This window comes from Conger conger, chromosome 18 (assembly GCF_963514075.1).
Source record: "Conger conger chromosome 18, fConCon1.1, whole genome shotgun sequence".
In the NCBI taxonomy this organism is placed as follows: domain Eukaryota; kingdom Metazoa; phylum Chordata; class Actinopteri; order Anguilliformes; family Congridae; genus Conger; species Conger conger.
Genome location: NC_083777.1, coordinates 21,491,149 through 21,514,607, shown reverse-complemented (window position 1 = coordinate 21,514,607; position 23,459 = coordinate 21,491,149). Strand labels below are relative to the sequence as shown.

The 23,459-nt window shown below is 42.7% G+C and overlaps 1 protein-coding gene across 3 annotated transcripts in view; it reads left to right on the top strand.

The window, feature by feature from the left end:
• Window positions 1-23,459, top strand: part of LOC133118576 (cGMP-dependent protein kinase 1-like) — a 101,905-nt gene that overhangs the window by 57,288 nt on the left and 21,158 nt on the right. For all 3 annotated transcript variants that reach the window (XM_061228684.1, XM_061228683.1, XM_061228682.1), the window contains exons 5-9: window positions 2,657-2,720; window positions 8,599-8,676; window positions 9,666-9,760; window positions 16,161-16,226; window positions 20,439-20,513. In XM_061228684.1, coding sequence (XP_061084668.1) covers window positions 2,657-2,720; window positions 8,599-8,676; window positions 9,666-9,760; window positions 16,161-16,226; window positions 20,439-20,513 — 378 coding nt within the window. The remainder of the gene's footprint in view (window positions 1-2,656; window positions 2,721-8,598; window positions 8,677-9,665; window positions 9,761-16,160; window positions 16,227-20,438; window positions 20,514-23,459) is intronic.

The following is a 23,459-nucleotide window of genomic DNA, read 5'->3' as shown; positions in this document are numbered from 1 at the left end:
GGCTACTTGGCTACACAATAAGTTTTCCATGTATTTACAGCACAGCGCACGTTCAATGAATGAATGAAAGCGGCTGCCTTGACTCGCAATAAACAGACGGGTGGAAATCCCAACACTCTTTCAACTACATAAAACTTAACAGTGAACCATCAAATACCCGCCAGATTTCAGTGCCCATCAGTCCCAACATTTAGCAATTGAATCAAACAGTCCAAAAGTAAAATAAATCCCAAACCAAAGCGAAAATCTTTTGATAGCCTATCAGTATGCTGCTCCGAACGAAACGTATGTCTCGCAATAAAACGCACTTTAGGAAAAAAGATCCTTAACTTGCTGTTATCTATGCTAATTTGTTATTGTTCATGAAGGCGTCTCTGGCAAGTTGGTATTTTATGAAGACGCATCTGTTTTGGCTTTCATTAATGGTTTAGCTACTCAAGTTGCGTTTCTGAACAGTTACAGGAAGTGTTGAACAGTGTTGGCCCACTTTAAGTGTAGCCTTTTACTTTATTTCTAAGAATAAAATTCTACAACAGAAGCCTAATAAGAAATAAAGGCCTGCCTCGAATACAAGCCTGCCCCAAACAAAGGCCCGTGCTTTGTGCAGCCTAAGTAAATAAAAGACCTCGGACACAATTTGAGGAGTTACGGTAGTAACTTATTAGCAAAGCACATCTCTAGAAGTTATGGGCTTTTCACATCAGATTATCGAACTGATCAGGGTTTCTGTACTGTGAAATACACCAATCACCCAATATGGAAGTAAATAGCCTCATTTAAGTGCAGACTGTCAACTGTAACATCATATTTCATAACCTCATGGTTTCACTTCAAATCCAGGGTACTGGAGTATAGAGCCAAAACATTATTGTGTCACTGTCCAAACACTTAAACCACACTGTCACCTTTCGCACATTTATAAATGTGCTTTTGTAGATTGTTTTAGCCTGAGATGACAGGCAATTATGAATGTATTTCATGTATACGTCTTAAACTTAAAATATAGAATCTTTAAGGCATATTATGACAGGATTATAGAATGGTTTTTATCTGACTGAGTAATGCGTCCTGTAGTTATTGGAAACCAAACTTTTATGTGGAGAACATTTGCGGGTCCATTCCAACACCAACAGAAGCAAAAAGCACAGCAGATGCCAGGCAGCAGATGGCTGCGGAGATAAGTTCTGTTTTGTGGGAAATCGTCACAACCCATTATTAGCAGAGAACTGAGCGTAATCTCTGCACTTTGAGGAAGGCTTTTCACTCAGGAGATCAAATGTCAGGAGAAGATTCCTTCAAGCTGTTCCTACTTTAGCGTGCTGGAAGGGAAACCACGGTGGCCTGGAGGTGCCATGTGCACTTAGTTACCAGAGACGGGCTGCTCTCCCCATGCCGTTCTAATGGCAAAACACAGAGCTCACATTCAGAAATAAAGTGACAGTAGAGGTACATTTTTGTTCTTTATGGATCAAATTTCCCAAATGTACCCAGAATACACTCATGTTCTCTTAGGGTACAAATAAGTACGTTTTCCAATGAATTCTACTATATCGCTGGCTGGGGGTACAATTTTATGTACCTATAGGGTACTGCCCCAGAGACGAGCATTTGTACCTTTTTAGGCACTTTCTGTACCTTCATTTCTGAGAGTGTAGTGTGCAGAGAAAAACAGCTTCTTATAAAGCCTGTTCCTAGGGCAGCATAAATCACATTATATCGCATTATATCGCAGTTGGGCTTTTAGCAGATGCTCTCTTCCCGAATGACACTGCCTGCAGTTTTTATGCTCTGTCCATTTGTGGGGCTGGATATTTTACTGAAGCAAGTGGATCTTAAGTGCTTCACTCAAGGGGACCTCAGCAGCACCCCTCCGGAAACTGAATTCACAATGTTGGAGCTACAAACCCAGCTCTGTAATCACTACTACACCAGCAGCCGAATATTACACACGCGACAGGAGAGGCTACCCTTACAGTAGTGGCATACACCGCCAATAGGTCGTGGAAATAGTGACACTTCACAGTATATGGGGCAATAGACTGTACACAGACCATCTTGCAGGTCTGATGATTCACTCCGTCTTTGTTTCTCTGTCAGGTTATATAACAAGTAGTTATATATTGGTCCAAGCTTTGGTTATTCAAAGTATAGAAACATCATATAATATGTCATTTTAAAAAGCATGTTAAATACATTTCCAAAAAATGCCATTGGTGTGTGAGTATGTGTGAATGGGTGAATGAGAGGCATTCATTGTAAAGCACTTAAAGCGCTGTATAAATGCAGTCCATTTATCATCTATTCAAATAATCACAACAAAATTCCTCATATGATTGTGGGCTTTGGTAACTAACATCTGCAGTAACATTTTACAGAATTCATTGGCATCTAAAGCGTTAGTGCATTTCAAATAGATATGTAACTCAGGTCTACAACATTGTAGTCTGTTTGTGTGATTCGTTTACATACATTTGTGTACCCCCAAGCTATCATCATTGGCCTGAAATCCAACTGTTGATATTCACACGCTGGTAACCAAAATCAGAATTTGACTGAAATACGGAATGAATGACGAGGAAAACTGATGAAAATCTCTCTCTCTCTCCACCCCCACACCTCCTCTTTTTCCCCCTCTTTCTCCTCCACCCTTTCACAGCGTTCCAACATTCCAGGGCCTTCCAGAGGAAATTGTGAGCAAGCTGGCTGATGTCCTTGAAGAGGTGAGGGGCACAGTGATGCTTTTCTCCAGACACTCATATTCATTATTTTCCTCACACAATGATGTTCAATGGACTGGCAAAAAGAGATAGATGGATAGATAGAGAGATATGGAGGCAGCGGATTGGTGCAGTTATAGGAATGCACCATTTTGATTATGCATAAAGAGAGACACACATTTGAGGGAAGGAGTCTCCTTTCATACTTTCAGTGTGGCAATAGGCCAAACAGCAGCTTGGTGGAAAACAGGGTGTAGTAAGCTTTCAGCACATGACAGTAAAAACCATGGTTAAGCTCACAAGGGACGCCTTTAAAAACCTTCTGATATACCACCTATGCAATATCCTCGGGTTGTGCTTAGCACTTAGTGAATTAAAATGCCACACCGCATATCAAAACGGTTTAATTCCTGTTTCCTATCTACTGCACATGACCGGCCTACCAGTGTAGAGCTGCATTAGAATATGCATAATACATGAATGCAATAAATGTTTGATTATTGCATTTGGTTGACTGTTCAAGTATCGGCCAAAAGGCATATTTCGTAAACTGAAATATCTTTAGTGTCATTACAATCAATAGGCAAGTATACCACCTTCTTGTTGTCCACCCTGGAATTACCCAACAATATTAGGCCAGACTAATATTATTAATGATAATAATTGCTTGTATTTATATAGCACCTTTTTCACACTCAGTGCTTTACAGTGATGAGGGGGGAACTTGCCTCAATCACAATCAATGTGAAGCACCCACCTTAATTTTCACCATTCTCCCCAAGTGAATTTAGTGATTACTGTACTGAGTTTAAAAATGTACTCATGAAGATGTACAGAAACACACGATTAGCAGATAGGCATCCTTAATTATTATTTTGTTCCAATTTGCTGCTTCTGCTGCTTCTCTGCAACAGCAGAGTTTACAGTAAATTAGTTTGACTTTGAAACTGCAGTACATGCACTGCTTTGGTAAGGTCACACAAGGTTCTGGTTTTTTCTCCTGTCACGTCCTTATAGAGGAACCTTCCAGATCCGAGGCTTTGAGCAGACATCAACTCACTTATTAACAATCTGCAGGATGCCCCGTGAGATGCAGTGCTCTAAAGAATAAACATTTCTTATTTTTCATTATTATTTTATTGCTGCCAGATAGTACGTCTACCATTTCCAGTGATATGCCAGCCTACTCAGTTAATATGGGTTGCACTTTCTGCTAAGATTAAGTTTAAACACGTAAAATGAAAGCCAGATAAGAGGAAGTTTCTGGAAATTTGAAGGCGTTCGCCCATATCCAAATCCCACTCCAAAAGGTAATTAGAATAAAAATTGCAACAGTCTGTTTTCTGTGTCGAATGGTCAAAATGTTGCCAGAAAAATACAAAGGCTTGTATTTTCAATCTTTGTACTCTGTCTGTAGTATTTAGCTTATTTAAAATTTAAGAAAAAAAAAATGTAAGAAAGCTTATCATAAAACTCTTCAGTTATCATCACAAGTAAGCACATTAATATCGTGAGCCTGACCAGCTTGCTCATGAAGTCACGGTACTGTGAGCCTGACCAGGTTGTTCATAGTGCCTCATGGGGCTTTGAACTTGATAAGGTATAAACTCGGTTATGGAGAGACTATAAGGGTGGAACATACATAGCCTCTTCCAGCCAGGGCTTGGCTGGATCTGCCTGGTTGGTTTTGGCCGGGCACCCACAGGTTAATGGAAGTGTGTCAGGCACCCAGTGACCACCAGCTGGTGCAGATCTCCTCCAATAGGCCCTAAAGTACATCTATAGGCCATGGAAACACTTATAAGTCGGTGACTCAGTGCCTCTGAAGAGTCTCAGCTGCTGTACACTTTGTGAATGGCACAGCCGTAACTCTTAATTTCTCACGGAATATGCAAGCGGGGATAAAAGAAGACACTAAAAATAAATGAAGAATTAGAGGAACGTTAAAAGCCCCAATGGACAGCTTAGAACTCTTTTTGGAATGATTGGGTAACGATTTTCTGTGCAAGTGAAAAAATGTTAGTTACGTAAATGTCTTAGTAGTAGTAGTTGTAGCAGTTATTTCGGTCCTCATTTCATACTTTCATACTGTATGTGCGTATCACATATGAAAGAGAGGCCAGATTGATAAGGGTACAAACACATCCTCATGAAGAACATGGCAGAGGCAGATAATTCAGTCCTTCACAGTAATGAGGAGACACACGTAGCTTGGTTTGATATGATTTGATGCCTACGGAAGCCATAGGTTGAAATAGAAGGTAAATAATATCGGCAGTAAGTATTGCAGTCTGTTCTTTTGGCCCTTGGAACAAACTGTCCTGTGGAAATGATGTTGCACAAAAGGGAAAGTTACATCACAAGGAAATCATGGCGATTAAAGAATTAAAGATCCTACACAGGAGCAACATGGGACTACTGAAACCTTTCAGCCAAGGCACACACCATAATTCCAAGTAGCCATTCGAGCAGTGGTGTTAAACTCAAGTGCAGGAGAGTGCCAGTGATTGCAGGTTTTTCTGGCTTCCTCTCCATCAGCAGCCAGCAGGCTTTTGGACTCGGTTCAGGACAGAGCAGTTGTTCACGTGCCCTTTCTTGAAGACATGGATCAAAGTAACAATTTTTCCATCGTTAGTGTTGGTGGGGAGGGGGAGGACTTTGGCAGCCCTCTTGCCTGCGAGCGTTAGGTAGTCTTGGCCGTCCATGACAGACATCAGCTCAGCTGTGTATTATTTAAGAGCCCAGCGAGGAACAGCTGGTGGTGGGATATCGCACACGGAGAGCTCGACGTGGGGAAGTGGGTAGAGAGGAAAGAAGGCTTTTTCACAGTAAGAGTGGCAGACGCATATGCGTGTGCGGTTGCTGAAAATCCCACACCATTTATGATAATCATGATCATTGAAAGCTTTTGGGTTTTATTATGTAAATTTTGAATGGCTGATTGAGATTTCATTATTCATATGTAGGCGGCATTTGTCCTCCTCAAACAAAACATTTACTGATGGCCAGAATCTCGGTGACATTTAAAGCAACCCATATCAGTCCTTATGAAGCATCCTGCTCTTTCATATCATCCTGTCCAGGAGATGTGATGTTCAAGTCCATGCAAAGAAGCTGCTTTAACAAGTTGCCACACCATCGTTTCAAGATTTCATGATGCTTAATGGTTATTCCTCTATTAACATTCTGGTTAAGGCCAAGGAATGGTGATCTATGCCTAGGAATTATGATCTGACATATATATTTTCCTTGAATTAGCTCATTAATTCTCATTGTCTTTGCTGGGTCTGGGTCTACGTCATCAGTGACGTAATCCTTCAGGAAGACCACGTTTGCCCAGGGTCAGAGGAACGACAGGGAGCTTCCTGTCTTCCTGTCTTCACCACACCAAGGCCTGTGGCTTGGGTCAGGTTTCATTCTGTCATTCTGAAAAGCAGGCGCGTGGTCTCTGAGCATTGCATTGCATTGTGGGATAGTGTACTTCTAATGGGTCCCATCAGAATCTCAGCTGTAGGATATGTGAATCAGAGTTGGAGTCAATTTACAACATTAATGAATGAATTGCAGGTCAATCAGTTAAATTCCTAAGAACATAGGCATTCCAATTCATTAATTGTTTCATCCGGGTACTCCGGTTTCCTCCCACAGTCCAAAGACATGCAGGTAGAGTCTAAATTGTCTGTGGGTATGAGTGTGTGAGTGAATGGTGTGTGTGCCCTGCGATGGACTGGCAACCTGTCCAGGGTGTATTCCTGCCTTTCAGCCAATGTATGCTGGGATAGGCTCCAGCCCCCCTGCGACCCTGTTCAGGATAAGCGGGTTAAGATAATGGATGGATGGATTTCAAAATGGATTTGAGCCCTAACCTGCCAAGCTGGGGGTCCCAAGAATAGGGATTTTTCAATATTAGGAGAAATGTGGCTTATTAGGAGATATGGCTTAAACTTTCATTTTTCTTTAGAGTCTATATCGGGTGCTGTAGATGATTGTTTCCATGGCAGTAGACTTTTGTTTTTGCATTTAGCCACATCAGCTTAAGATTTGCTTTTGTGATAATTAACTCTAAAATGATAATTAAATCTAAAAGGTTTTAATTTTTTTGTTTAGTGGCGTTTACAGAGACCATTGCAGGTACAGGTCCAGCCGAGTAAAGGTTTAGAAGGTGGGTTCAGCTGGTAAAGGTTCAGAAGGTGGGTCCAGCCGGGTAAAGGTTCAGTAGGTGGGTTCAGCTGGTAAAGGTTCAGTAGGTGGGTCCAGCCGGGTAAAGGTTCAGTAGGTGGGTTCAGCTGGTAAAGGTTCAGTAGGTGGGTCCAGCCGGGTAAAGGTTCAGTAGGTGGGTTCAGCTGGTAAAGGTTCAGTAGGTGAGTTCAGCTGGTCTCCGGTGTGACATCTCTGATCAATCACTGACCTTGTGTGAGGAGGAGTTTGGTTATTAGCTCAATGTCACTATTAACAACCTGAAGGTGGGAGTAATGGAAAACAGTACAAGTAATTGTCACATTCTTAGTGTCAGTTAAGATTTAGTGCCGAATAACATGTGTTCCTATTTGAGTTGGTGCTGATGAATATGTTTGTATGTGATTATCAACTGTATGTTAGAGTGAATACTGGTGTGATCCATTCTGATCGATTAGCACAGACCTGAGTATTAATGTCCTGAGTGAATATTAGTGTGGTTCAGCAGGAATTCAAGATTGAATAAGTAGTAACATGGTCCTGAATGAGCGTTAGCAGCAGTTACCATCTGTCCATTTATATCCAATTATCAGTGAGGTCCTGATTCACAGCATTTGTGATTCTTGCAGTAACCAGTGATTGATATTAATTTGTGAGCTGCTCCAGATTATCCTTTATCCTGTCAGTGGACTCTGATTCATGTTATGGCCCAGGTCTCCCTGGCCAACCACCCACCTTCAAAAATAAATAAATACATTAGGTTCCCCTCTCATTTATCCCCTGGTCTTCATGATGATGGCGTGATGGTGAAGCAGTGTTTAATGCCATTGTTATTTCAGTCAGGGAAGAAATCTGTATTTTCAATTATTATATTTCTGAATAGACCGAACAGTAAGATAGAATGATAGTTGTTATTTCAGTCGGACAACTCACAATGAATTAAGCAATGTTTACTGAGGTGTAATGTAAATGCAAACTTTGGCATCGGTTCTGCCTCTCCTCACTCCCTGTTGTAAATCCTGTCGAAACAGGGATTGGCTACAAACCTCCCCCGATTGTTAGGTTTGAGGCTGATTTCCACAAACTTTGGCAGTAAACTGCATGGTATTCTTAGTACTGTGCAGCATGAAAACTAATTTTGAAGCTTTTCATTGGCCAAATAATTTGTCAATAGCTCAGTGTTCATTGGGCTATAAAAGCAGACTGTATTTAGCCTATCGGAGATATCTCATCCAGTCAAACAATATTTTGAAAACATGTTTTGGACGATTGTTCTCATGATTGTGTTGGGATTAGTGGTATAGGAAATGAAAGTTGGAATAGTAAATTTGGTGCCCTTTCCGCCAGCCCCTTCACTGCTGCCGTGAAGCAGTTCGTGACTGCTTCACGGCAGGGTTGTGAGAAGTTGCTGTACCCTACCGTGCTTGCTGGAGTGGCACCGCGGTGAGCAGCCATTTCAGGCCTCCATTTGGCTGGCTGGGTATTACAGGCCGGGGGTTTAGAGAGGCGTGTACCACTCTCCCCTGAGTCTGATGGGAGTAATACCGCAAAAACAGTGGGAGGGGGTGAGGGCATTGGTCTTTTGGAAAGTCTCAGACAGACCCCCCCCCCCCCCCCCCCGGTGCGGGTCTTGGTCTGTTTCGATGCCCCGGTAGCAGCACGCGGTGACACGGTTGGCTCCCTCTCCTTCTCGCTCTCTCCACAGACCCACTACGAAAACGGAGAGTACATCATCCGCCAGGGAGCCAGAGGAGACACCTTCTTCATTATCAGCAAGGGGAAGGTGAGGCAGCAGCTCATCCAAGCGGGGCGCTTATTAAAGGCCAGGCAGACCACCCCCGGCCAGACAGACAGACAACCGCCACCTCTCCTTGGAGCAGGAGGTTAATGCGTGTCGTATTCCTCTGTGACCAGGGCGGAACATCCTGTCTCTCCCTCTCCTTCTCTCTGACATTCTGCCTTTCTTTCCCTGTCCTACTTCACAGCACGCTCCTCTATGCTGCTCTGTCCGTTCTTCCCCCCCTCTTTCTCTCTGTCTTCCTCTCTTCCTGTGCTTTAATTGCACAAGATTACTTGTTTTGCTGAAGCCATAAATACATTGATGAGAGATTCTCTTCCCTGCTGGCTGCCACCCCCACCAATACCACACCCCCATACATCCCACCCAAACAGAATGTGAACCAGCACAATAAGTCTCTCTCTCTCTCCTCGTCTCTCACAATCTCCGTCTCTCCGCCATCTGTATTCCTTTTTTCCAGTTTTCTGATTGTCAGATCAGAGAATTTGTCTGGCAGAGCAGATATAAAACCCTACATGTACGTAGTTTTACCTTGAGCACAGAGTCCGTTGTCATTGAAGTGCTCGCACAAGAAACCCCGCCATTTCAAATACCCAATTATTTCACAGGTGAGTTGCCACATTTGTAATCAATTATTAATGTGTACAATTAATAAAGGATGGCGGTTTCGCTTCCGTGACAATTTTACGAGCAAGCCGTACAACTGCGGATTACTTTATGCCGTTTCCCTGTAAAGCGTAACAGCCCAGACCGTACCTCCAGGAAGTTATTTTGGTTTTAAACGCGGATGAGACAAAGCGAGCCCATAAAAAGAGAGAGAGAGAGAGAATATACAACCTCGCGACACAATTTTATCACTTTAGGATCCCTGTGCAACTGGTATTGCTGGCACGTCTGTTAGCACCCTGCTGTGACGGTCCATTACAACATCAGGCAGTGAAATGTTTGTGACCTGCCCTGTCATCCCTCCACAGGTGAACGTTACGAGGGAGGACTGGCCCAGCGAGGAGCCGGCCTACCTGCGTGTGCTGGGCAAGGGGGAGTGGTTCGGGGAGAAGGCCCTGCAGGGGTAAGGATGTCCAGTCCTTACCTGTCAGTATTGCAACCTGACCGTTCATAACCGTGTGTTACTGAGAGCCTGACCAGACTGTTCATAACCGTGTGTTACTGAGAGCCTGACCAGACTGTTCATAACCGTGTTAGAGAGCCTGACCAGACTGTTCATAACCGTGTGTTACTGAGAGCCGGACCAGACTGTTCATAACCGTGTGTTACTGAGAACCTGACCTGACTGTTCATAACCAGTCTGGCAAGTAGCTCAACCTCTGTTCTTCTAGCCTGATCCGGTTCTCAATCTTACTGCATAGTGCTGGACCAGGGCACTCATAACCTCACTACACTGTGAGCCTCATAATGTTGCATATAGCCTTGTAGTACAGTGAGACTGACCTGGTTGCTCATAACCTTAGAGCAGAGGTTGAAAATCCAGGTTCAGAAAGTAAAAAATCCTCCATAGTATTGTGTTCCAATCACCTGGATTTGTTCATAAGCACAATTCTTAAGCCAGGAAGTAGAACTGGAAATCAGCTGGCTGAGATACTAGAAGATAGTGGAAGAAACACAAAACACTGAACTCTGAACTCATAGTAGGCTACACTGATTCTGAGCAGGTTAACACTCTGATGTGCAGCAGTATAAATCTGCTAGTTATACAGATACATCTTGTTATTAATCGCGGGTAGGTGGAGGCTCCAGATGGTCCTTCTTTCATTCCCCTGTGCTCCTCTTATCTTTGTCTTTCGTGGGCATGTGTGTTTTTTTGCGCATTGACTTCCAATGTTTGTTTACTTTTCACAAGCGATCTGCTTCAGTTAAAAAAACCAAACAAAACAAAAAACGGCAAGGTATTTCAGCAAAACTCAGAAGCATTTCAAACAGGGGAATGTGGCAAAGAATCTGGTCTAAGGGATGCAGCGACCTCTTGTGGACGCATGAAGGATAGTCATTATATTACATCGAGGAACAAGATGGGGCAATACACGAGTCATAAACTGCTGTGGTACATTTCGTTTTTGGTGGAATTTTCACAATTTTGCACCTCAGACCAGCGACTCCCCACTCACTGCTACATTCTGGTTTTGATCAGGACAGCAATATCCCTCCATGGGCAGTTAGGAATTATTCAGACAGACGGTTACGGTTGTCTGGTCTGAAGGTGACCACTGAAGCTGCCCCAAAGGGGATTTTTGGAGAACATTACTCTGGCAATTGAAACTGAAATGGGCAGAGGTATATTTTGCACATTTTTAAAAAATCAATGAAGGAAATGAAATTCCCCCGTATTGGCATCTCGGGGAAGGGGAGGGGGTGCTAGAGACCGGTGCTTCTCCGGGTTCCGGCTGCAGACACAGGAACAGACGGACGGAAGTTATTGGGTTCCAGTTTCTCGCATTACATCCCGTTGGAGCCCTCCAGAAAACAAAAAAAAAGTGCCTGTTGGCAAAGACAGCGTTCTGTCTGCAGGCCCGGAAACACTGTAGAGAATGTCATCAACTTACAAGACCTCAGACTGGATGAATGATGTTCCCCATTTCTGGATCCAGTCATCAGTAGTGATGCAATTGTGGTGTTTCATGATCTATGAGCTGTCAATCACTCACTTTAAGCCATTAAACATATGACAAAACATAAGGGGTCAGATCAGGGAGTGACTGATGGTGTAACAAGTTTGAGATTTGCCTCCGAGGTGGGATTTGAACCCCAGCCTCTCACTTGTCCAAAGACTTGTTAGACAAATGAGTTACCAGTCATTTAGGGTTGTCATTAGGGATTGTTGGCACGGTAACCAGCTATGAGACTCCGCATTGTCGCACTTCACCGTCTTTTACTTGTGAACTAGCCGAGCTAACCCTGCTACACTGGCATAGGTTCCTCTTCTCTGCCCATTTTTGGTTTTGGGACACCTCATTAGTAGTCCGCAGCCCTTCTATTGGTCTATTAATAAACCAGTTACCTCAGTGACCAATCACAACCTCCCGTAGGATGGGCTGCATTGTTGTTGGTGGTTCAGACTGACCAAAGCACTGACCTATAACAAAGCTGGTGGCTAAAATGTTCTTGGACTAGCAAGGTTGCAGGAAACTAGTAACTCAAACTATCTTCCCTTTCCAAATGCTTTTGAGATATTGATAGGGTGGAAACTATGTAAAGCAGCCCCACCAGAAACCACCAAGCAGAAATTGTATCTGTTTGTTTCCTTGTTGGGAAGGCCCCACTGAGAATTTAGGCATTAGAACAAGTCATGTTCATGTCTGAAGGAGTGGGGCACTTAAATCATACACTATGTGTAATTCAACCTAGCAGTCGCAAATAAAATGGTATGCCAGCATGTACTCCTTGAAATCAGCATTTCGTTCAAAATGTACATTGTAATTGCAACTGTTCTTGAGGTAGAAAAACAGTGAGATTCCTCAGGTGAATTCTTCAGGAAATTAAAAAGCGGCAACATTGATAACATGGGCTGACAAGAGCCTAATCTTTATTTCCACACAGTTAAGAGTGACTGTAAAAGCCAATGTAAATGAAGAATTCCTTTCATTCCTAGCAGGACTCAAGCCCAGGTGAAGGCCTTGTCTGTTAGACTCATAAATACTGCTGATATAACACACCGCTTTGATGGTCACCTCTATACAGAGAGATAGAAAGGTATATTTAGCTGTGATGCAACTTTCTTTATCTTAAAAAGGTCCTTTTGTGATTAGAGGCCTTTTGATCTCACATCGCAGACCTGCCTTTCCGTTTTTAAAGAGAATAATATTCAGTATGTTCAATAATAACGGCTACTTGGGTCACTCAAGTCTGTGCCTTTGATATCTCACAGCATTTAAAAAAAATGAATCAAAGGCAAAACTGTTTGCATAGCAATTATAGACCGTCTGGAGTGGAGCTTAAGATTTTAGCTGATAGCAATACAGACAAGTAATCAGTCTGATTTGATCTCCATATTAATTTTGCCGGGGAATGAGGTCAAGGCTAATAGATTGTGACCCGTGCTTATAGCAACCCTTTCCTACAAGCCGTTTCAGTACAACACCATGTTCATGGTAATTAAGTTATTTGTAATTAGCAATTGTAGTGTAGTCCCCATTGTATTATTTTCACATTATGAAGCTCTGAGTTTAACTACTGTTATATACATGTATTGTAGAAAGCACTGGAGTAGTTGCTGGCTATAGCATTATGCACTGCTAGTACATTAGGAAGGTATGGAGCAGATAGACACCCTTGTGTGTCCTGGCTTTGTGGGTCAGCATCTACTAACACAAGTCTCACTGAGGAGATGCCTACATCAGTGTGTGTGTATGTGTGTCTGTCTGTACATACACATAGTCATATCTACAATAGGTTATACATGTCTCTTTATTCCATTGCAGTTTAATTGGATTCAAAAACATAATGGTTCTATAGTACACACAGTGTATGTGGAAAGAAGTGTGTTGGTGCAGAACTAGAGTGGAAGAACTCCGTTGCCCCCCTCTTGGGCTGTCGGACACCAGATAGTGCAGAAAAGGGGGTGTAATGTTCACACCGTCCCCCTGAAAGCACACACCACATCTCCCTGGCTCAGGGCTAAAAGTCGAGCTGGGATTGGACAGCAGTCGGCTCATCACGCACTGTTTTTGCGTGCTCAAGGACGTAAAGAAAGGCACCATAGCCAGATGGTTATGTAACCACAGCACTCTAAACGACCTGCCAGGTCATTAGCAGCTGTCATTGAACATGCTTTGTGTGCTTTATACTGTATATACTGCGGTGTGATGGGTATTCACCAATGTGGACCAAACGTGTCGCATCTGATGCAATGCGAACGGTCTTGAAACCATTAGGGGAAAAATATTCTGAGGTAGGCTTGCATCTGTGTGGAGCATCTCACCATGTCTTGTTGATTGACTGTGGGTGTAATGTGCCAAAGCAAGGGCTAACATTGCGGAAATTCAACTTTTGTTGTAAGCTTTACTTCAAATTAATTCAAATTTATGACAAATTAAGGTCATTCTTCATGGAAATCTACAGTGAGATATTTTGACAAACAGATAAGTTAACCTCAATATTTGTAGCTCAGGTTTTACCCGGACTAGCCCTACATCCCTGTCGCCAAGAAAACGTTTCATTTTTTCAAGCCAGGTTCTCACCAGAACACCTAGACAGCATTCCACCAACGTCAATGGGCTTTGGGATTGCTGTTGTTTCTTTTGTTTTGTTTTTTAGTCTAGTTTAATATAAAAAGAAAACATTTCATGAAATTTGTGGATTGATACTGCAGACATTTTCAATGATGTGCCTGTTTATGTATATTCTTTTGAAGCCAGACGACCACTCACTAAAAACCAGGCCTGACCTTTGTTTCTCTATGTTAAAGACTGGTCTCTGGCACAAGCCAAATGCAGTATCTAGAGCCAGTCTTGACTGACGGGGAGGGCCTAGAGTTTATGGGATTTTTGGACACAAATAAAATTCTCATTGCCTGTGAATCATCCCAGCTGCCCTGGAAATGTGATATGTCTGGAGAGATGACAGAATTTCAAATAAATCTCACAGCAATGTACAGAATGCCTCTATTTTACATTTATGAGTTTAACAGTCATTCCCACCATTTCTAAAATGAACATTTCTAAATTTGAATTATAGTCAAGTTAAAACGTTAGCAAAGATGTCATGAGTATTACATTATGCATTTGCAATTTATGTCCCCCCCCTCCCCATATCCTACCTGTGACATTTACTAAAATGAACCTAGCTAGACTGCTCAGCTTCTACAACCACAAGGCCAGGTTGGTTGTTGAAACAGTATTTAAACAGAATAAAATGATTTTCAAAAACACCCTGACATCTGGCACACAGTCTATGAGAGGTAGCAGGATGGTAGAAAAGTTTACAGGATTGGCAGTTTGAAAGGTCGGGGCTGTTGACATGTATTTAAGGGACACATTGAAGTGGAGAACAGGTGAAAGTGGCTCCTTAGCAACTCTACAAATAAATCCACCGCACTCCCCAAACTGTGTGTTACTTTCTGTCGTTGCATAACAGCTACAACTATTTATAATCCACACGATTCCAAGACCAATAGCTACTCTATAGTAACGGCTTTTTAAGATGAGACCATATAGCTCTGACATTTTTCTTTAAAGAGTCATGCCTAAGAACAGGTGCAAGAGCAGTTGCAACTCCATAAGATACACCATGTCTGGATTGCCACATTTCCATTCAGCACTTTAAAGTTGTAGTTGTGGTACTCAAATTGGAAACATTAACAATAGCATTTATTTTATTTTAAATATAGGACAGGAAACAAATATTAATTTAAGTCCTATATTTAAAGGACTCAAAACTGAATAGAAAACACTCCTATTTAATTAAAATTTTGAAAAATACAGGGGCCGAAAATTAAACAAAACACATGTGCGATAACAATCTAGATAGGATAACTTTGCAGAGGGATATTGATACACCGCACTTGTGCCCCATGGAAAAATGTGTGCTGCAGCCAAAGCAGCGGAGAGGAACGAACAAGTCTGTATTGGCAGGGACTCACAATTCACACCTCACCAGTCGGCCAGTGTGGCGTGTCATATTTTTTTTTCCAACAAGTGATGACATACACAAGGGTCTTTCACTCGAGAAGCAGCGCCTGGTGCTTCAAACGACATGAACACCGACCCGCAAGGGACAAACGGAGCTCACTCTGCCGAGTGTTCGGACTCATTTTCTGTTTTTGCGACTGGGTGCCGTGGACAACCGTTATTTCACCGAGCGAATGGAACGCGATCGACCCTGCGTCCGAGCAGTCAGATCGTGGAAGATGGATTCTGAATCAGACACGGACCCCTGCGACTGGGGAGATTCAGCCTCGGAATTTTCAGGAAATGATTCAGACGACGACGCAGAGAACTGCACAGAGTAATATCACCGCATCTAAATGCAGCCAATAAGATATTGACGGAGATATTGATGAGTTTACTAAAATCGGAACAGTTCCTGAAGCAGAGGGAATGTATGAAAGGGCTAATGTATTGAGAAGACTAGATCATTTCCCATGTGGTGTGCTGTAATAGGCCTTTGTCACAAGGCTCTGTGGTGTTGCATGTGCACTTAAACTTTGTTACTAGGTTTGATCATTTTGATGCATGACACAAACCATACGTTTGATTCTTCCCCAATAGAAGTTAGCATGTGCAAAGAGAAGACTGCACATGTAGCCTATAGGCTATAGTGTAATTAAAAACTTGGTTTCTTTTTTGTATTCATCAGGTTATAATTTATTTATTTTTTTTCCCCATTTTGACTTTATTTTCAGTGTTAGTTACATTGGTGGACCAACCAAAGTGTGTGACAATCTTGGCTGATAATTACAGTAAAGCCCTGACATCTTGTTAGGATTATAACTGAAGTCTCATTGCTTGTGTCTGCAGGGAGGATATCAGGACCGCAAACGTGATAGCTGCTGAAGCAGTCACCTGTCTCGTCATTGACCGAGAGTAAGTATACATGCTTATCTGCCACCTATCCAGTTTTTCATCCAGTTTTTAATATGACATCTGCCATTTTCCATTGTCTCCATTTTATATGGTTTGTTCACAGCTGCATGAATTACTCAGACACCGTTATTACCATAGTTGAGGAATGGTGGCATCTTTTGAATAAAGTTAAAGTGCTAGTCGGACACAAGAACAACTTGGCTGCATGTTACAGCAGTGTTCCTTATATCCGTCATCATAATCAGTAAGCCACAATCATATGAAAATTTGAGGGGCACAGACTTGAGTGAAGTGTGGTGCTGCTGTGGTTTGAGTGACAGCTCCTCTGATGGGCCATTAAGCCATTTAAATGTGTTCCATAATATCAGTACACAGAAGTATGGTCACACTCAGACATGGAGCATTTTGGTCTCAGAGCTTCTTAGTGTGGTGGTGTTAAGGAAACCCAAACCCCAGCTGCTAAGGAAGGAGTCCCACTTCAAATTACATAGAAATGAGGAAAGGAGGAATACATTATGATGCAGGAAACTAGTTAAGACTTTGTATTATTGAACAAGTCTCTCTTCAATAAGCAATAATGAGCAAAAGCCTCTTCAATACACAATAGTTTACAAATGCCACAGTATAGAAGGAAACTAAAATAATTATTTCTCCCTTTCACTTTCCAGTGCAATTTCTTGTCTTCTCAATTCAGAAACAGCAAAAGGAATTGTATACATAAAAATTTGGGAGTTTAAGTAAATATACCAAAAATAAAATCGAGCCAGCAATCATTTTATCAAGCTGTATGGTGCAATGAATAGCCAACTCTAGCACAGGTGACCCAGCAAAGGTGTATACACGCGTATATATTCCTTTTTGAAATGCAATACCCTGAAAATAGTTTTCCAACTACACCTTCCTGTGTCTGACAACTAAAGCTAAGAAATCCAATTTCTATCTAAAAGCTAGCCGCAAGAGACAACAGAACTCGAGATGAGCCTAGAGAGGCAAATTTAATCCCAACAGGAAGGGTGTCCTCGCACCCTGATTGGACAAGAGAAGACTAAAAGCAGCTGTTGTGCAATGATCAATTAACAGCCGGTCTCCAAGTTACTGATCAACAGCTGATCCACATAGCCAAACAATCCACAGCTGATCCACATAGCCAAACAATCCACAGCTGATCCACATAGCCCTTCAATCAACTGCTGAGTCAAAGGAATCTCAAAACGAGTGAATTCGAAATCGAGGAGAAATATCGAACTAAGCAAAAACGAAATAGCAAACAGTGAAGGAAACTTAGTAAGGACCATAGGATATGGGTTACTGCTAAAAGCCTCTGTGATGTGGCTTTGGCTTGAGTATCAGGTGCCTGGAAGCAATAATAGGAGCAATTTGTTAGCTGAATTGATTAATGCTACATTTAGCATCCACGGGACAATCTGAGACAAAGTGACACATTTCTTTGTTTTATACAATCTCTGACCATTACAAGGTTTAAGAGTCTCTTTCCTTGGTGCAGTATATTTAATTAAATTGACCTTTAGTCTGCCTTTTGAGTTTAAATGGATTCCAGGAAAAGCTCTGGACCAATGTCCCTCTCACCTTTTGTTGAATGTCTTGTTTGGAAATATTGCAAGGAGTTCTACCCATAGTTTAACTTTTTCTGTTTTGTTTTTGTCAACTCTCCCAGCTTTGAATGTAAATAAGGACCAGGACACTTTTCCATTTAAATTATTTGTTCTAAAAATATGTTATCAGTTCAGCATGTTTTAAAACACTATACACTCACTAAGCACTTTATTAAGTATTAGGACTTATTTTTTTAGACTTCTACTGCTGTAGCCTATCCACTTAGAGTTATGATACGTTGTGTGTTCAGAGATGCTCTTCTGTATATAACTGTTGCAATGTGTGGTTATTGGCGATACTGTCACCTTTCTGTCAGCTTTGACCAATCTGGCTGTTCTCCTCTGACTTCTCTCATTAACAAGGCGTTTCTGTCTGCAGAACTTCTGCTCACTGGATTTTATTTTGTATTTTTGCACCATTCTTTGCAAACGCTAGAGATTAGTGTCCCAGGAGATCAGCAGTTTCTGAGATACTAAAACCACCCTGTCAGCTAACAACAATCATTCCACGGTCAAAGTCACTTAGATCTAATTTTTTTCCCCCATACTGATGGTTGATGTGAACATTAACTGAAGCTCCTGACCCCTATTTAAATGATTATGTGCATTGCACTGCTGTCACACAATTGGCCGATTAGATAATCGCATGAAAAAGTACGTGTAATAAAGTAAAAATGTTCTTAATAAGGTGCTTGGTGAGTGTATATGAACTGGGTTGCATTTTAATGCATATCACTCAGTATATTGTGTGGGAGGTTCCATCTGTGTTCTCCTATTGTAGGGATGTCCTATTTTAAAATATAAATCCCTTTTGAAATGTATTGCCAAAGCGCATTCCTGGTTGTTCTGCGTTGTTGAAGGGCCACCCAAATGCCATTTTAAACATTATTTTGACTTTTCAATATCTTTATTTGGCAGAATTGGAGAATTTAATTCTGAAGGGCTTGGCATTGCCTACTATTATTGAAAAATTGGCTTGTAGTGTCATGTTTATTATTATTAGTTTATTTCCGGAGGGGTCATTACGGGATCGGTGTAGGGATTCTACCACACATTGGAACAGGGATTAAGGGAACTGTGTGACCGAGACTGGCCGACTTCTCTGGAGGCGTGCCAGGGGAGTACGGATTCGGAATGAGCCAGGAAAATGACCTCTCGTCTTCCCCGTGCTCGGCAAGCCGGGTCTGTTTTAAATGCAGAGAAAGTGGCCTTTTCTCAGGGCTTTAATTATACTTTACGACAAAGCTCAGGACAACCTATAAAAGCAAAAAGCAGTCACACAAATCACAGTGACACTCTTTCTCAAGGGTGGACAGTGTGGTCGAAGTCATATCCATATTATCTGTCGGACGCATTAAACTGACAGGAACTAAGTAGCAATTAAGTCATTCATAGTGCAAATACCAAGGTCAAAATTCTCAGCCAGATTCTGAGGCTATCAAGGAAAATTCATACCTAAAATAGTCTTTTGCTTCAATAACTTACCTGTAAATTGTTATAAGTTTTGAAACTAACTTAAGATATACCTTAAAATATCAGTCATAAGTTAATGTGTTTTTGGGAACCCACCAGTGGATATTTCTCTTGAGTTGAAACTGTGATAAGCATTATATTTCAAAGAAGAGCAAAGTGTTTTTATCCATTTTCCAGGGCGCATTGAATTGCACCTGATGCAGGCCCCTTTTCTCGCTGAGTTTATTCCTGGATTATAAAATTAGACCATTGATGGTGTGAAAAGCATTAATGCTCTGAGTCTACATATTGCCTCTGTTTGCGATGATTTGGAGTTTTGTATAAATATAGTGTTTATCTTCAGTAAACCAGGATAATTGCTGATGGTGTCAATTGTGTCCCTAATTACTTTGAATGGCTGGATGGGTATTCTCTTGCTGATCCAGGCAGTTTCATAACAGTCTAGACGAGATGTTCCAGCCTTGAACTGAAAGTACAAAATGACCTCTGCCTTGCGCCGTGCCTAACCACCCCACTAGCTGTGCCAATATCCACAATTTACCACGGGTTCTCGTTCCATAAGCCTTCATTCATTCAGTCTCAATTTCTAGCGTCACCTTCAATACTTAAATATTACTTGCATGTGGATAAAGTAGCCTAGGCTAATTAAGTGCACTGCTAAGAATGTAAAAGCACGGTGTTATGAAAATAATTCAGCTGGGTATACACTGCGATTTTTGCCACGATTCTACAGTCACAGACAAAATTCTGAAAGACTAAACATTGTGAATGTTTAGCCCACTGTTTACTGGGCTGCCAATGAGAAGCGAACCTTAATGAAGTATCCATTACACAATGGACTTGTCATGTCAAACATGCCTGGAAGTACTTCACATGAAAATAAATTTTCCTGTTTGTAATTTTGGGAAAAAATAAGGGTACACAATTATCGTTTGGTCTAATGAACACATTAGACAATTCAAATGCAAATTAGTAATTGCAAATAGGTAAAAGGAATATGCATTTTACCTATTACAATTTAGCTATAAGTTAGACTATACATTTAGCTATTACAAGACAAGGCCAGGTCTTGTAAATGTTTATAAATGTTAATGGTTGACTGTTAATGTCCTATAATGTTTTTCAGCTCCTTCAAGCACTTGATCGGAGGTCTGGACGACGTCTCGAACAAAGGCTACGAAGACGCAGAGGCCAAAGCCAAGTAAGTCAGGGACACCGCGCAAGTGTCTGTTCACCATTTCCCTGTGAATCACTCCCAGTTCACGCCACACGTGGACTTGTGCTCAGGGTCACGAGGATGTGGGGAAGAGGAAGTACAGATAGGGAAATATTCATGAGTCGCAGGTAGTGATGAAGAATGGAAACGGCAGACCATTACAGCCGGCATAGTCTGGAGCGTCCGGAATTCTGCAGGAGGAATACGATACCACTCTTCTTAGAGCCGACCACTCACGCTGAGCTGTTGGTTGAGGGAATTGCTAACTTAAGCATCATTCCAGAATATCCCATTAATGCTTGATTGGGTTCAAATTCAGTGTCTGAGAAGGCCACGACGTATAAGATAACACCACTGTCAGGCTCTTCGCCTCTCCTGGGACTGCTTGGCTGGTGATCTGTGGATGGAGGCACTGTCATCACGAAAGTCATCTGTCTCGACAGGAAAGTAATGCTTCTAATTTGGTGAAGATGACTGCTCAGTACCATTAAGTTAATTTACGGTTGCATAACACCCAACACTGATTAACATAAGCCCCTTTTTCTAAAGGGGGAAAATGTTGAGGAATTGCATAACAGAAAGCCTTGCTTTAGATTTAGATCGGAACAACTTTTATACATGATAAACTGGAAGGTGGGAATTGTTTCGCTTCCCTGTGAAAATGTTACCATAACTTGCTGGCACGGGCACCTCAGAGTGCTTCTATAACAGAGTCAGAGGAGGACTGAAGGTCATTATCAATGCTTCTCCCAGAGGAAGCGGTGCAATGTTAGCCGTGGCACGGCCGTTTGGACACGGCAGCGGAATCCTCGTGCCTCGGGCAGGACATCGGCTGGCTTCTGTCTGTGTGTGTGTGTGTGTGTGTGTGTGGCTGATCTGTGCATGTGAGAGTACTAGCTGTGGTATATGTAGAAAATGACTGCAAAGCATTGGGTAAATTGAGACAGATGGCTGCCTTACTTGGCCCCCCATCACTCAGCTGTCAGGACTCCGTCTGGGAATTAAAGAGCTCTGTACTGGGACCTTTGCTGCCCCTCTTTCTCAACCCCCCCCCTTCCTCCTTCCTCCTTCCTCCTTCCTCCTTGCTGGGCCTTTCTCAGGCCTCCACCCCCCTCCTCCCTCCTCCCTCCTCCCTCCTCCCTCCTCCGTGAGGAGTCAGTCAGCCTGTGTCTGTTAAACTGACTGCACACATGCACATGTAGTTATGCGCGCACGCAAACAGCATGCGTACATGCACGCATGTGCGTACGCACATGTTTTTTGTGAAGCCCACCGTCTGGTATTCTCTGGCCAGCTGCAGGAGGGGGGCTGACTGTGTGTGTTCCTGCGCTCTCTGAGCCCTGATAATCCTCCGCACCTCCGCTGAAAGGTTGGGGAAAAACAGAGCTCTCTCGCCCTCTTTCCCGACACTGATAAATTACAGTGATGCAGATCTCGTTTTCAATCTCCCCCTCTGTCTCTCTCTCCGTCCCTGTGTCTCGCACATGCACACACACACACACACACACACACGGTTTATGAGGATACTTACAAGTATGAAGTGCATTTCAATCAGTAAATGTAAGTCCCAGTCTTGTTTTGTATAGTTTGATTATAATGAAATCTTTTCTAGCCGTCACCGGATGTAAAAGGAGATCTCCGGCTGCAGTGGGCTTGTGTTTATTTGCTTGCCGGGGCCGCTGTTGTCTGGCAAAATCACATCCCGTCTGCTTAATCAGGATGCCAGCTTCCATTATCGTCTACGCTCCCTTTAAAAAGCCTCTCCTGGATTTCTCCTATCTTACATTATCAAACTCTAGAGGCTTAGGGCAAGACTGTCTGTCCTCTATGTAACATGCCGACCCTCATGCTCATCTGAAAGGCTCAGGATGCGTGGTTCTACATTACATTACATTACATTACATTATTGGCATTTGGCAGACGCTCTTATCCAGAGCGACGTACAACAAAGTGCATACCCATAACCAGGGATAAGTTCGCTGAAAGACCCTAGAGGTAAGTACAATTTCAACTGCTACCTGTACAACAAAGATAAGGACAAGGGCCATTTTTTTTTTTTTTTTTTTTTTTTTTTTTTTTTTTGAACAAACAAACAAACAGAGCAAAAGTCACCAAAGTTAACTATCCAAACACTGCTTACCTAGCCAACTAAAATACTGATACACAAGTCACAGAGACAACAATTAAGGTTCACAGGGAGGTAGGGAGGGATGGGGAGAGGTGCTGTTTGAAGAGGTGTGTCTTCAGCTTGCGCTTGAAGGTGGGGAGGGATTCTATAGTTCTGACCTCAACGGGGAGTTCGTTCCACCACCGTGGAGCCAGAACAGACAGTAGTCGTGAGCGTGAGGTGGAGGTTCTGAGAGGGGGAGGTGCCAAGCGGCCTGTGGAGGCTGAACGAAGAGGTCTGGCAGGGGTGTAGGGTCTGATGATTTTTTGCAGATAAGCTGGGGAAGACCCTTTAACTGCTTGGAAGGCTAGCACCAATGTTTTGAATTTGATGCGAGCCATGACAGGCAGCCAGTGGAGGGAAGTAAGCAGGGGGGTGACGTGTGAGTATTTGGGAAGGTTGAAGACCAGACGAGCTGCTGCATTCTGGATGAGTTGGAGGGGTCTGATGGCAGACGCTGGGAGGCCAGCCAAGAGGGAATTGCAGTAGTCCAGGCGGGACAGAACCATCGCTTGGACCAGGAGCTGGGTTGAGTAGGGGGTGAGAAAGGGGCGGATTCTCCGTATGTTGTATAGGAAGAACCTGCAAGACCGGGTCACCGCCGCAATGTTCTCGGAAAGGGACAGTCTGCTGTCCATCACCACGCCGAGGTTCCTTGCACTGGGTGACGGCGTGAGTGTGGTATCCCCGAGGGAAATGGAGAGATCCAGATGGGGAGAGGTATTAGCAGGGATGAATATCATTTCAGTTTTACCTGGGTTGAG